At 53.6% G+C, this 13,057-nt stretch overlaps 1 protein-coding gene across 2 annotated transcripts; it reads left to right on the plus strand.

Annotated features, from left to right (window-relative positions):
• Positions 1 to 1,349: 1,349 nt before the first annotated feature.
• Positions 1,350 to 8,391, plus strand: LOC141748873 (protein Wnt-11b-like). Of its 2 annotated transcripts, XM_074601549.1 has the most exons (6): positions 1,350 to 1,443; positions 3,701 to 3,884; positions 4,393 to 4,628; positions 5,217 to 5,494; positions 6,126 to 6,418; positions 7,193 to 8,391. In XM_074601549.1, the coding sequence occupies exons 1-6, from the start codon at positions 1,398 to 1,400 to the stop codon at positions 7,365 to 7,367; spliced, it is 1,212 nt and encodes a 403-aa protein (XP_074457650.1). In that variant the 5' UTR covers positions 1,350 to 1,397; the 3' UTR covers positions 7,368 to 8,391. The 2 variants fall into 2 exon arrangements, with proteins under 2 accessions (XP_074457650.1, XP_074457651.1); XM_074601550.1 differs by lacking the exon at positions 1,350 to 1,443 and having other exon boundaries at positions 1,448 to 4,244; positions 7,193 to 8,359.
• Positions 8,392 to 13,057: the final 4,666 nt, after the last annotated feature.

Raw genomic sequence — 13,057 nt, forward strand, 5'->3', positions numbered from 1 at the left:
GAACCACTGCCCTCCCTCTGCCCGCTGAGCACATGATGCCCAGAAAAGCACCCAGGCACCTCCCAACACTGATAAAAGCAGCTGCTTTTCCTGGTTAGAAAATTCCTAATCCCTCCAGAAGCTGTTCGGATTTCTCCGCAATGTCCCCCTTGGCGCCCAAGGCATTTCCCCATTCCCCAGGGCTGAAAAGGGAACTTACAGAGACTATGATTTCATAACATCAACATCCTCGGGGTTAGAGTGAAAGGCGCACTTGGGCTAGCGCGAGGGAGAAGTGTGGACTCCATATCTTATTGCAGGTCTAAGTAAAAGCCATGCGAAAACCATGCTTGGGAAGGTGGGATGTCAAAGAAATATCAGGGACTTCCAGAACGCAGTGAGTACCAGCAGGTCTGAGCTGAGTCAAGAAAGGTGAAAGCTGAACCATGTCACTGTGGTGAGACCTGTCTGACTTCGGTCTCACCAGGCGTGACAAATAACTTCATGGCAAAGGACCCCAGCTTTACCCCAGGCCCCAGGGAGTCTCACAGCATGAAGCTGTTGGTCACACGGCTGGGCCCCAGGCACCCCAGGGTGCTGTCACTCTGACCCCCACAACACCAGCACCTGGCCCCAACAGCGGGTGCTGCTTGATGGGGCTTTTCTACCTCAGCCCTCAAGGTCCTGCGATGTGAATAAGGAAAATCCATCACGCCAGAGACTTAACAGGGACTAGCTGTCATTGCAGAGCCCTCGCTAGAAGCGGACCAGGTTCAGAGATCAGGTTCGTCTCTGCCACGTCACCTGGGATTGGAGCGAATGGCCCAGAGAGAGTTTGATCTTACACGGGACACCAGGACCCAGGTACCACTGGAGGAAAACAGCAGCTTCCTTAAATAGCGGGGATGCTGGAGGAGACTTTGGGCTGAGGAGGGAGCAGCTGAGTTGGGTTGAAAATCTGAGGGCTTGCAGAAAACTGAGGAAAAAGTGAATTGCATTGTGGTCAGGTTGCTTGAATTGTGTCTGGGACCATAACGAAGCCCAGAAAGTAAAAGATGCTCTAGGGACTGCCCAGGTGGAAACAGCACGGCATGTCCCAGTGCTCCTTCATCTCCTCCTGGCAGGCTTTCCCAGGCGAGTCAGCTCCCGCAGAACATCCTTCTCGTGGAGGTGGGTGCATTGCCGAGCAGATCGCATCGCCCCTGCGGATGGATGAAGTCTGCCCAGATGCCTCTGCTCCACCTCCCTGCAGGCTGTGAGTCACCCATCCCACAGCTGGGGGTCACAGGCCCCGCTAGCTAGTGTCTGATTGCCCTTACGTCTTCCTCAGTGGGGCAATAATTGGGGCTGGAGAGGGCAGCAGAGGGGCAGGACCTGCCCTGACGTCCCACAGCTGCTGGAGGACTCTGTTGTACCCGATGCTTGGTCTGCAGGGATTGGGAGCAACATGTGCTACAGGAGAGGGTGCGCTCACTGCTACCGTCGTCTTTCATCTTATCCCATAAAAATAGGCAGATTGTTGTTATTTTCATCAGCTTAGTCCTCATTTTAGAGGCAGAAACCAAAACACGGGGTTTGGTGTTTAGGGAATATAGATTTGGGTTATCCTTTGTCCTCTCCAATAGGGACTCTGCTTTCTGCAGCCGGGAAAGCATTTCCCACCCTGAAATACTCAGGGACAATGTTCTAAGTACTGGTTGCCCTGAGAAAAGGCTCCTCTTGCCCTAAACCAGAGAGTCCCAGCCCAACAGTGCCAACGTTCCCCCAGTGGCAATGCAGCCAGCGGGATGTCCAGAGCAGGGCAGGCTTCCTGCTCAGACCGCCCCGAAGCAGAAATCCATGGATGGCGCTTGCTGGCCTTCGCATGCCCTCTGCAGAGACATCGGAGCTGCGTGCCCCAACGAGCAGCTCAGCAAATTTGCTTTTATCCTGTATCTTTGCTAATCCTGCTGAAAAATCATTCCTCAGCTGCCAAGAGCTTGCTGTAACTTTGGAGGCCTTTGGTGTCAGTTCACAGGCGTCAGGGAGAGGAAGGTTAATGGGATCAGAGCCAGCCAATTCCAGGGACACTGAATACAGCGTCTCTTTTCTCTGTCCTTTAATTAAGCCCCTTGTAACTCCGCTTGGGATTTGGGAGTGACCTCGGTGCTTTCCTAGCAGGTCCCTTCCTCATGGGCCATTGCTCTGGCACAATGTACCTTGGCCTTTTCATCCCAAGGGAGTAGTTCGGGAAGGTCATCAATTCAAGCTGCGTGTCCTAGTTTTAGTGCACATGATAGCAAGTCAAAGGGAGGTCACGGGGGGGATGCCAACTAGCCACCCAGTTACGTCCTGTAAAGGGAAACCACCTTCCAGTGGGAAGGGAAGTTGCATAGTGAGGGAGAAAGCGAAAGCCCAAAGCAGAGGTCTTCAACCTGTGACTCTTTCCAAAAGAAGCGGGTGTCAGCTGGACTTGTCTCTCAAATGTCACCTCCCACTGTGTGAAAACATCAGCCTACCTGGTTCCTGCGGGCCTTCACAGCGGCAAGGTTGCGCTTTTGGTTTTCCGCTTACAGAAGGGAAAGATTCAGAGAAATACGCCTTGTGACAAGCGCGCGCAAGCCGTGGAAATGTCACACCAAACCAGCTCCTCTCCAAGCAGGCACCGTTTCCCCAGCTGCATCGTTTCTGCCAGCTGTAATCCGGTTCCTGCAATGAAACCGGCGCTTCTGCAGCTCATTGATACCCATGCCCGGTGCCCAGCTCACGGACACACCAGTTTGCCCACAGCACCAGGCAAACTCCCTCCCTTCCAGGCTGTCTGTGAGACAGACAGTGGACTTTTAAGCTCATTTTCTTGGCCTGGAGAGGCAAATTGCTGTGAAACCTGGTTATGCTGTTTTCAGGAGCCTGCAATTAGCAGTACACATCAGTCCTGATCCAGAAAGCCCAGCGACAGAGTCAAGGCAAAGTCCTTTAGCCGTCCCTCCTGCACTTTGGGGTGCTGAAGGCAACAGAAAGCCCAATGCCAACTACGGCCTGGGAGTTTCAGCGCTGACAAGCTAAAGACAGCCCCATGCTGAGTCAGATCCTGCTCTGGCCACATGTTTTCGAATGGGCGCAGTCAGTTTTAGGGCTGTTTCTCAAGTTTGCGTGGGCAGGGCTGTAGAGCGGAGCGCGGCGGAGGGAGCCCTTGCGCTGCAGCCCTGCGCCTTCCTGCAGCGGGGAGAGGTTGTTTTAACCCGATTGCTTTGAAATGTGCTTGCGGGCTGCGTGCCAAGAGCCCTTCCACAAGTCCCCTTCTGCTCACCCTCTTTCTCTGCAGTTATGAAGCCCACTAGAAGCTGCTGATGCCCTGAGATGATGGGTCAGTAACGGGGTTTGTCTGTAAGAAAAGGGGCTGGGGCTGAAGCTGTGAAGTCGGTGTCTAGGGGCAGGATTTCCCCACACTCAACCAACATCAGTCCCAGTGCAGCCTTTGGGTCCTCTCCAGGCTGGTGAGACCAGTGTCCACACCCTGGAGTGACACATACACATCTGGAGCCTCGGTTATTGCAGAGTCCTGGCTGTCCTCGTGGGGCTCCGGAGACAGAGGAGGAGGCAGACGGCTGAGACTTTCACTCTTTCTGGGTCAAAATGTATTTTTTTAAAGTTTCTTGCAAAGAAAAGAAGAAAAAAGTCAGAAATTACAATCAACCCCTTCCGTCCTTTACTAACGTCCTCTCTTTCTGATTCCTGCCAGCCAGTTACGTGGATGAGTTCTCACCTGCTGACAGAGCCAGGTGTCTCTTTTGTGATCCAGTGGCTCTCTGGAAGGTGCCAAAGGTGGAGAACGCCCCAGCTCCGGTGTCGGGGCCCGTTGTGCGCAGCGACAATACGCCTTGCGGGGACACGAAGGGATATGTGGCAGCTGAGCACTTTGTGGGGTGATGTGCCAGACCCGACACCCCCCAGCTCCCCCATCGCGCAGAGCCCCTCCAGCAGGTCACCTCTAAATGGTGCTGGTTTGGGGATGGTCCCAGGTGCTGTTTCGGGGGTGGTCGCAGCTAACAACAGCTGTACCCCGCTCTCCATCCCCCCGCCTCGGCCCTAACCCGCTGTGAATGGCACCGAAACCGCCCCTGTGCCCCTCCCCGGGGTGGGGGGGGGAAGGACCGCGCCGCCCGCGGCGATAAAAGGGGGCGGCGGCGCCGAGCGGCCCCGGCCCCATCCCCGGCCATGGGCCGCCCCACCGCTGCCGCCGCGCTGCTCTGCCAGCTGGGGCTCTCCGCGGCCATCCAGTGGCTGTGAGTAGCCATCCCGGGGGACATGTTCCCTCCTTCCCTTCCCACGGTCCCTTTTGGGGCTCCCCCTCTCCGGCTGGGTCCCCGGAGGGGTGCCTGTGGTGTGTCCCCCCTCCCCGCTCCATGGCTGACGCCCATCCTCTCCCTGCAGCGGGCTGACGGAGATCGGCAGCGGGGTGGCCTGGAATGAGAGCCACCACTGCCGGCTGCTCGCCGGGCTGGTGCCCGACCAGATCCAGATGTGCCGCAGGAACCTGGAGGTCATGCACAGCATCGTCCGGGCCGCTCGCCAGACCAAGAGCGTCTGCCAGAAGACCTTCACAGACATGAGGTGGAACTGCTCCTCCATCCAACGTGCCCCCAGCTTCGGCCCTGACCTGCTGAAAGGTAAAGGATGCTTCATCCACTGCGTTTCATCCTCTTTCTGCCCCACATAGCTTTCCAGGAGGGCAACACTTTAGGCAGAGCTTTAATATACGGATATATAGTATATATGAAGTGTTCAAGACCAGGCTGGATGAGGCTTTGAGCAGCCTGGTCTAGTGGGAGGTGTCCCTGCCCACAGCAGGGCGGGTTGGAACTAGATGATCTTTAAGGTCCCTTCAACCCAAACCATTCTATGATTCTATATTTAATATACTGCTGTTCAGTTGGTGGGTGTCAATTTTGGAGAAACTTGCTGCCGTTACACTGGTGTTAATCCTATGCAACTTAGATCTCCAGGTAACTTCCATTTCAAACAAAACCAGCTGCTAGAGGCTCCAAAAAAAAGGGGGAAGAGGGGGGGACACAGGCTGCCTAGTGACAGCATAATGTAACGGGTGGCACAGGTTAAAAATACAGCACAAGAAAAATGCTGGGCCTTGGGTTTATCCTGTTGCAAGCAAAAAAATGGCCCTTATTTGTATTGTGAGATGTGTGAGGGGAGTGTTTGGCTGGGCAGGGAGGAAGGACATCTCCCCCTCTTCTTCCCAGGAACTCGGGAATCTGCCTTCGTCTATGCGCTGGCTGCCGCCGCCGTCACGCACTCCATCGCCCAAGCCTGCACCTCGGGAGAGCTCCCTCTCTGCTCCTGTGGCTCCGTCCCCTCGGAGGTCCCCGGGCCGGACTTCAGATGGGGTGGCTGCGGGGACAACCTGCGCTATGGCCTCCAGCTCGGCGCCGCTTTTGCTGACAGTCCCTTAAAATCCAGCAAGCTGGGGACACAAGCGCTCAAGGCCATGAATCTGCATAACAATGCGGTGGGCCGGCAGGTGGGTATGGTGCCCACCACGGATTTCTCCTTACAGCAGCCTGGGGGGCAGAGGTGCCTAATGTAAGGCATTAGACTCGGGGCAGGCTGTTGGGATGCTGTTCTTAAAGTTAGGAGGCAACTAAATGGTTAAAATGGAGTTACCGTGTTTGCAGAGACACCCCCCACTGCTATTCCCCCCCTCCCCAAACATCCCTGCACCCTTTCCACAACTAGGGCGAGATATTTGTCACTTCACACCAGTACTTCCAGTATTTCTTTCCGCCCTTCTCATGGGAGCAGAGGCCCGTCCTGCCCCGCTCCAGCTGGGCTGCCCAGAACTGCCGGGTTTTGTGCTTTCAGACACTCATGTTCCCCAGGTGAGGACGTGGCCGTTCTGTGTTGGCCAGGGAAGCCACCAGCCCCACTGCAAGCTCCAGCAGGGAGTTCCCCAAGGGTTAGTCTCTTATCACAAGGGGAACGAAGCAGGGCTGAGGCCTTGATTGCCCTATTATATTCATTTAAAGGTGGCAGTAAGCAGCTGAGCTCCTTCATCTCTTAAGACTTCCCATGGATGCTCTTGCAGATCAATCAGTAGGGTGGGTACCAGGAGAAAGCAGAAGCAAATTCATCTGGTTTCCCATCCTCTGCAGGTGTTGAGTGACTCCCTGGATACCAAGTGTAAATGCCATGGTGTTTCAGGCTCCTGTTCAGTGAAGACCTGTTGGAAGGGACTGCCAAACCTGGATGAAATTGCCTCTGACCTCAAGTCCAAGTACCTGGCAGCCATCAAGGTGACCCACCGGCTTGTAGGGCCCAGGAAGCAGCTGATACCTAAAGAAATGGATGTCAGGCCAGTGAAAGAGACGGATCTGGTTTATCTCATCAACTCTCCTGACTACTGCACACCAAATCTCCACCTGGGGTCTCTGGGGACACAGGATAGGTAAGAAACTGCCACAAATACATTTCCAGCTCAGTCCCCCATTTCATGAGTCTGTACCATTGGGTTTGAAAGCGTGCTCTGGGAAGCTGGTGCGGACGGGCAGTCCCCCGTTAGATGGGGATCCCACAGGGACTGCTGCGCAATCTTTGCATCTTAAAGTCCCAAGGGCAGGAAGGCAGATGTCATTCTTACAGAGCTATGCAGGTGTAAAGGCCAGGGGCAGCCCTCACTGAGAGTCCGTCAGCTCCACTCTCCAGGACAGGATCCATCCAGTGAGGACTCAGAAAGGGAAATGCCACCCCTCCCTGCAAGCCTGTGCGTGCTGCCTGCCAGTAACAGAACAGTTCCGCAGCCCTTGGAGTCTGCGGTGCTTCCCAGATGCCTCCTTTCTGGAGCGATTGCGGGGTGGAAGGGAGTTTTTAGAGGGATGGGGAAGCCTCTTTTGAAGGCTGAGCCAGGGCTGCTTCAGGGCTGTGACTTGCAACCCCTGTTTGATTTAGCAGTAGAAGTTCCTGGTCCTAGCCATCCTCCCGCCCTTCTCCATGGGAAGTTCCTGCCAGCAGCACGATAGCGTGCCCAACCTCAGCCACTGTCACAGTAACACGAGGTGACATCAACTCCAGTTTGCAAGCAGACGCCTGCACCTTGCCGGCTCCTGCTTATGGGCACGTAAGCTCTGGGAGGAGGCCAGGGCAGATAGCTGTGGTTGACACCACCACCGTGGGGCGGTCAGGTAGGCTCCCTCAGCTCCCACTTGTGCCTCCTCCTCTGCAGGCAGTGCAACAAGACCTCCGTGGGCAGCGACAGTTGCAACCTAATGTGCTGTGGCCGCGGCTACAATGCCTACACGGAGGAGGTGGTGGAGCGGTGTCACTGCAAGTATCACTGGTGCTGCTATGTGGTGTGCAAGAAGTGTCAGCGGAAGGTGGAGAGATACGTCTGTAAATAACGCCAGAGGCGTCACGGCAGGCAGGAGGACTCCTGTGCTGGTACCACCCTCCAGGGCATAGCTGGAGACCGAATGCCAACCACAAGGGATGCTCTCAGCTACGGCAAGAAGGGGGCTATGCGGGAAGCCGGGACTCTCGCATTACCATGGAAGACCTCAAACTGAGAGATGCCGGGAAGCCTAAGACCAGAGGCCAACCTCTGCTCCATCTCTCCAGAGCAAGACAAAGGGCTGCTCTCCTGCAGCCGATCAGGAGTGTCCAGCCCTCTATCTCCAGCTGGGGACAAACCATTTATCACTCTGCATACACAGGCCCTTTTCTCCCGGGGTGAATGGGGACCCTGGGCTGCCATTGTCTCTTCGCAGGAGGTTTCTGACAGTGGCCTGAAAGCCAGGAGTGATGGATGGGGAGGAGGGAGAGAGTTGCCCATTGGGAGAAGGCTGCAGGGCAAGGGGGTCATGGGCACCTCCTCTGGGGACACGTTTCTGCTGGGGGTTCACCCAACACCACTGAATGTTTCTCCTCAGGGGTTCGTCCACTGGTCCAGTGCCTTTTTCAGCATCTGAAATGAAGACCAGGCTTGGACACAGGCAGAACTGATTAATCCTCCCCACGAGCTGCATGGAGATTGCTGCTGCTCTCACTGATTGTGGCACACAGACATGGGGACAGGAGTGGTCCCAGAGGCTGCCGAAACAGGGCAGCGTGGCAAAACCTCACCTAGAAGCCTTGTATTAACAGGGCAGCCATGGCAGCACTGTAGCTTCTGCCCTCTGGGCTTGTGTTGAGGTGGAAGCCCACTCAACGTGTGGCATACCCGTAGCTTGTCCTTCCTGCCCCTTCTAGATCACTAAGGTCTTCAGCCCATTCCTTCCACTCCCTTAATACCAGGTGTGCTGGCACTCTGGCCTGGAGAGACGACATGACTTTAGGGCCCTTGAGAAATAAGAATGAACCTTTAGTCTCTATGCTTAATGTAAGTGGGATTCTGGTGTGCGTTTTTTAAATAAATGTATTATACCGTACCTCTCTGTGACATGTTTCCTAGGACAACCTCCTTCCTCCATCTCCTTCTCAGCTGTCCACATGAGAAAGCAAGGCTGTAAGGAGACCATAAAGCCCCGCGTCTGTACCCTTACACGCAGCAGGAGACCGGTTCAGTTTTAACTCTTTCTGCTGCCTATTGGCCCAGGTTTGCCTTTAATTACAGATATCTGTCAGCCTCAGCTACCGTGCACATATGGAAAATGTGTTGGAAGGTTTCCGTTGCCTGCTTCCTTGGGACTCTGACCAGCCAGCAAGGAATCCAGCTTCCTGGGATTCAGTGCTGGTGGCTGGAAACCGAGGCAGTCCGGGATTATTTTCTGATCCTCGTGAACGTTGCCTGGACTAGCCAAGCATGCATGTGCGAACAGCAAGAAGTAAAGAGCCAGGGATGGGGGCTCTGATGGCCTCCATTTTCCCTAGCACGGAAGCTGGCCAAGCGCTTGCATGGGATAAGAGGTTCCTGGTCATGCAGCCTTTGGAGAGAAAGGATGGGTCTAAGTACACAGGTCCTGAGGAGAACCCACAGCACAAGGAGGGCAGGTAGATGTGATGGAAATCCTAGGGCAAATTCCTGCAGCTTACAGCGTGACCTAGAGACTCTGGCGGCTTTGCGTGCGCCTTGCTTTGTTTGTGGTTTGCATTGAATGGAGTTGGCCGCGTTCAGCCCCGAGTCCAGCTGTACGATTACTCATTTCCATATTCATTCAATCATTTTTAATAGCCTCTGCTGGGTCACGGAATCAATTCATGAGCTTTTATTGTAAACCGTCCCTTCCACTTAATGTGCTCCAGGTTTCTGTATTAACACTGAATAAGAGCCGGGAGTCAAAGGTGGCTTCAGACAAGCCTGGGAGCTGGAAGTTGAAATGCTCAGGGGTGAAGCATACGCTCACATAGTTAACCAAGTGAGTTAACTATCATTATCAGTTGTTAATGTGCCATTGACTTGATCTGGCTGCTGACATCTAGCCTTCCCAGAGTGACAGTAAAGCCACAGCTGCGAGGCTTCCGTCACAGCTGCAGAAGGCCAAAAAGCTATCTTGAGTTTTTCTTTTAAAATGCAATTAAGGGTTAGTCACCGGCATTCCTCAGAAAAGGGAGTCTTCAGCTGCCAGGCTGCAAAATAGCTGCAGTTTCTGTGTCCAGAGCCGGGCTAAGGGAGAGGTGATGCAGGTACTTAATTAGGAGGATTGCTTAAATACCTTCCCTATAGCCACCTCCCTGTTGCATCGCCAGATCAGAGGGAGGTGAAACCGGGAGGGGCTGTGAACTCGGCAGAGCGTTGCAAAACGAGCTGGTGAGAAAAAAAACAGGGGAAGGATCTTGCGGAGTTGAGAGATTCAGCCAGGAGGGTGGGAAATGTGATTTGCATTTGGTAACTACAAACACACATAGCCTGGGGTAGAGGAGAGGAGCCACAATAGCTAGGAGTGCCCCGGGGAGATGTCGTGATCCCCTCCTAGAGAGGTCCCATTTGAATTTCTGCCTGGGAAAAGGCAGGGTCAAGTGCTGAATATGCAGAGTCCTCTCCTCCTCCTCTTGCTCCTTGCATCTTGACTGCAAGGCCAACAGGGAAGAGCTGGGAAAGGACTGGAGGGGTCAATCAGCAGCGAGGACCTTGGGCTCTGTTTGTGTCCTGCAGGAAATCGGAAAGCACTGTAATTAGTCGAAGGGTGCAAAGGGTCAGGCTGGCAGGAAGGACTATAGCAGGGAGGTGACAGTTAAGTGACAATGCTTTGAGCAGGAGCCGTTGTAATCTGGGCCCACGCCTGAGTTTACCAGGCTTGTGACATCTGCTGTGCTGGAAAATCCTCCTAGGGACCAAGAACCAGAGCAAGACGGTCGGCATCAGATGATGGATCCAGAGGGGAAAAAACTCTGCGCTTGGCCCCAGGGGTTGAGGGGATCCATCTGACTGGATGCATTTTTTCTCTCTAACCCTGCTTGGACAGAAAAGCCAGCAGGAAGGTACCAGGGGAATATGGAGACCCTTCACACAGCCCAGGCTAGCAACGAGCACCCTCTGAGGTAAAAAGATGGGAAAACTTGGACCCTGACGTCACCCTCTGGTGAGTTCCAGCACCAGTCAATGCAACCTTCTGCCAGAGAAATCGGTACAAGAAGGCTTTTCTCTAATCCTCTACACCTTTGCTTCCACCCCAAACATCTCCAGCTCTGGCAGAAAGCCCTTCAGGACCTGAATAAACCTGGGCAAGGACAGTAGCAGGGTCCCTGAAATCGAGAGCATCTCTGTAACAATTGCGGCTTTGCAGCCCTTCAGACACTTCCTCACGCGTGCGTTTTGCCCCGCTTTCACAATCGGTCCTCTCCAGACTGTGGTAGGCTGCTGTCATTACCCTCTGCTTCACGAACCCTCGCAGGGCTCACTGCTAATGTGACAGATCTACCTCTTTGACTTCCCTGTCATTAGCCATTTTTCCCAATGTCTTGTGGCTTTTTGTTTATCTGTCTCTCTGGAAATGAGACTCCCCGGAGCTGAATTCTCCATGGCCATGGCAGAAGTCTTTCACTTTCTGGTGCTGTGAACTGACATGGGAGAGTCGGCTCTGAAAACGGCTTGTGCATAGAAGAAATCCATCCTTCTACATGAAATGTGGTGAGAACCAGGCAAAGGGTTTGCTCTGAAAAGCCTCCTCTCAGTTACTGCTTGATTTTTAATTTGGGCTTGAAAGGAGTAATGCTGGTATGAGTATGATCGTTTCCTGCTGGTTAAACTTGTGCAGACAATGAAGTCTGGAGAAAGGAGAGTGATTTTCATGGATTCTTTTGACTAATTTTTGATTATTTTTTTTCCTTTTATTTCTTTATTCATTGAGGGATGCTGCATAACTTATTCCAGGAGGATAATCTGAGCGAGGGCAACAAACTGTTGGGAATCAGGTAAGCATTTTGGAGGAAGAATGATTCTGTGTTCAAGAACATGTTGGGATATTTTTTCCCTACGGCACTGGATTGCAGCCCTGAGAGGATGGTGGGTCAGGACCTCCACCTGCTTTTTGCCTGTGCTTTTCACAGAGAAAGCTGAGCCAGAACAAGGAGGAGGGACGGGATGGGGCTGCTCTCTGGGGGCTCAGCTGTCGATCAACATCTGTACTGCTGGATATATTTGGGGGATGGTGCTTTGACCTTTGGGATGCTTGGTGCCGTCACACCGCAAGACCCAAACATGAGTAAATGCTTGTATTTAAGGAAAAACCCTTGCATCTCTGTTCTCCTTTATTTCTGGGGTGCTCAGCAACACCATAATGTCCAAAGGATGACAAATAATAACAGGGATTGTCCTTACGGGGATCTTCAGCTGAGGGATAGGGACAAATCAACATAGGTGAGTAACAGCCATAAGACCAGAGGGGAACTAGGTTGCAGGCTGAGGGCCCTTGGGCGTAGCTTGAAGGGCAGCTGTGGCGATGGCTGTGTGAGGTCCAGAGGGGAAGCAGACCTCCATCTGGCATCCCTTCCAGCTCTGAACCCCGTATTTCAGCAAGCTGCTGAATCAGAGTAGAAAAGTCCCAGATATTGCAAGTTTGTGGTATCCCTGTCATGTCCGCAGGGGCCAGGAGGAGCGGGGTGGCTGCATTTCTGAGCACCCCGGTCTCCCGTCACCAGCCTGTATTTCTCCCTCGCGCATGCTTCAATTCATCCACGTTCAGTGTGGGCAGCATCCTGGAGGCTGCTCACGGTGGACTTTTCTATTTGCCTTTCTGCCGGTGCAGAGAAGGGGCCGTGGCCACCTTGTTGAGTCACTAAATAGTAGCATCTTCCCTTTCGGCATCCCTGGGGACACTGCCTCCAAGGTCCATCAGAAAGTGAGCTAAAGCAGGGAGGGAGCTACAGAACAGTCTCCTCTCCAGAGCAGAAGCCGATGTGGGCTTGTGAGCCACCTTAGGGCTGCCATCCAGCAGGGCTTTTCCATGAGCATCCTCCCACCGTGCTGGAACCAGGGCCGTACAGATTTTGAGGACTTTCTCAGTTTGCATATGTGTCAGCCGTGACCACTGTGCATGTGCTGTGTGGTGGAGTAAGGAATTTCCAGGCACGCTTCAGTCTAGCTGAAGCATCAGTCGTGTGCCATAGGATGACATGCAGAAGCTCTAACACCTTCCAGGAAGACTGGATGTACTTGTAATGTGCCGATGCTCCTGGGAAGCACTGGACAGGCACTGGATATGCGCTGCCAGATGTTCTACACATGTGTATTAAATGCAATCCACTGTGGCGGTCGGTTTTACTACCTGTATAATGGAAAGCACGTGGGCACGTTTCATGTCTGGAAGTGGAAACGTAAGAGAAGCTGAGGCTGATCCCTAGACATTGACTTCATGCTGAAAACCTACCGCACCGAGACACCTGGCAGAAGTGGGGAGGGGGACAGACAGATCCACAGCTTGCCAAAGCTCCGGGAACTCCCCCTTTTCACGAGCAGCGGGACTAATCACAGCCACTGTTCCTGTAGTTTCCAGATTGAGACTCATTGTGCTGTGAATAGGGGCTTGCCGGCTAATTATGCCTTCCTGAAGCAGCATGTATTTTCTCCTTGTGTTGAGAACATTAGCTATGTAATTAGAAGGGCCAGCTTGAGAATCCACATCCCATCCCTCCAGGTGGACCTCAGGCAGCAGGA

This window comes from Larus michahellis, chromosome 9 (genome assembly GCF_964199755.1).
Source record: "Larus michahellis chromosome 9, bLarMic1.1, whole genome shotgun sequence".
Taxonomy (NCBI): domain Eukaryota; kingdom Metazoa; phylum Chordata; class Aves; order Charadriiformes; family Laridae; genus Larus; species Larus michahellis.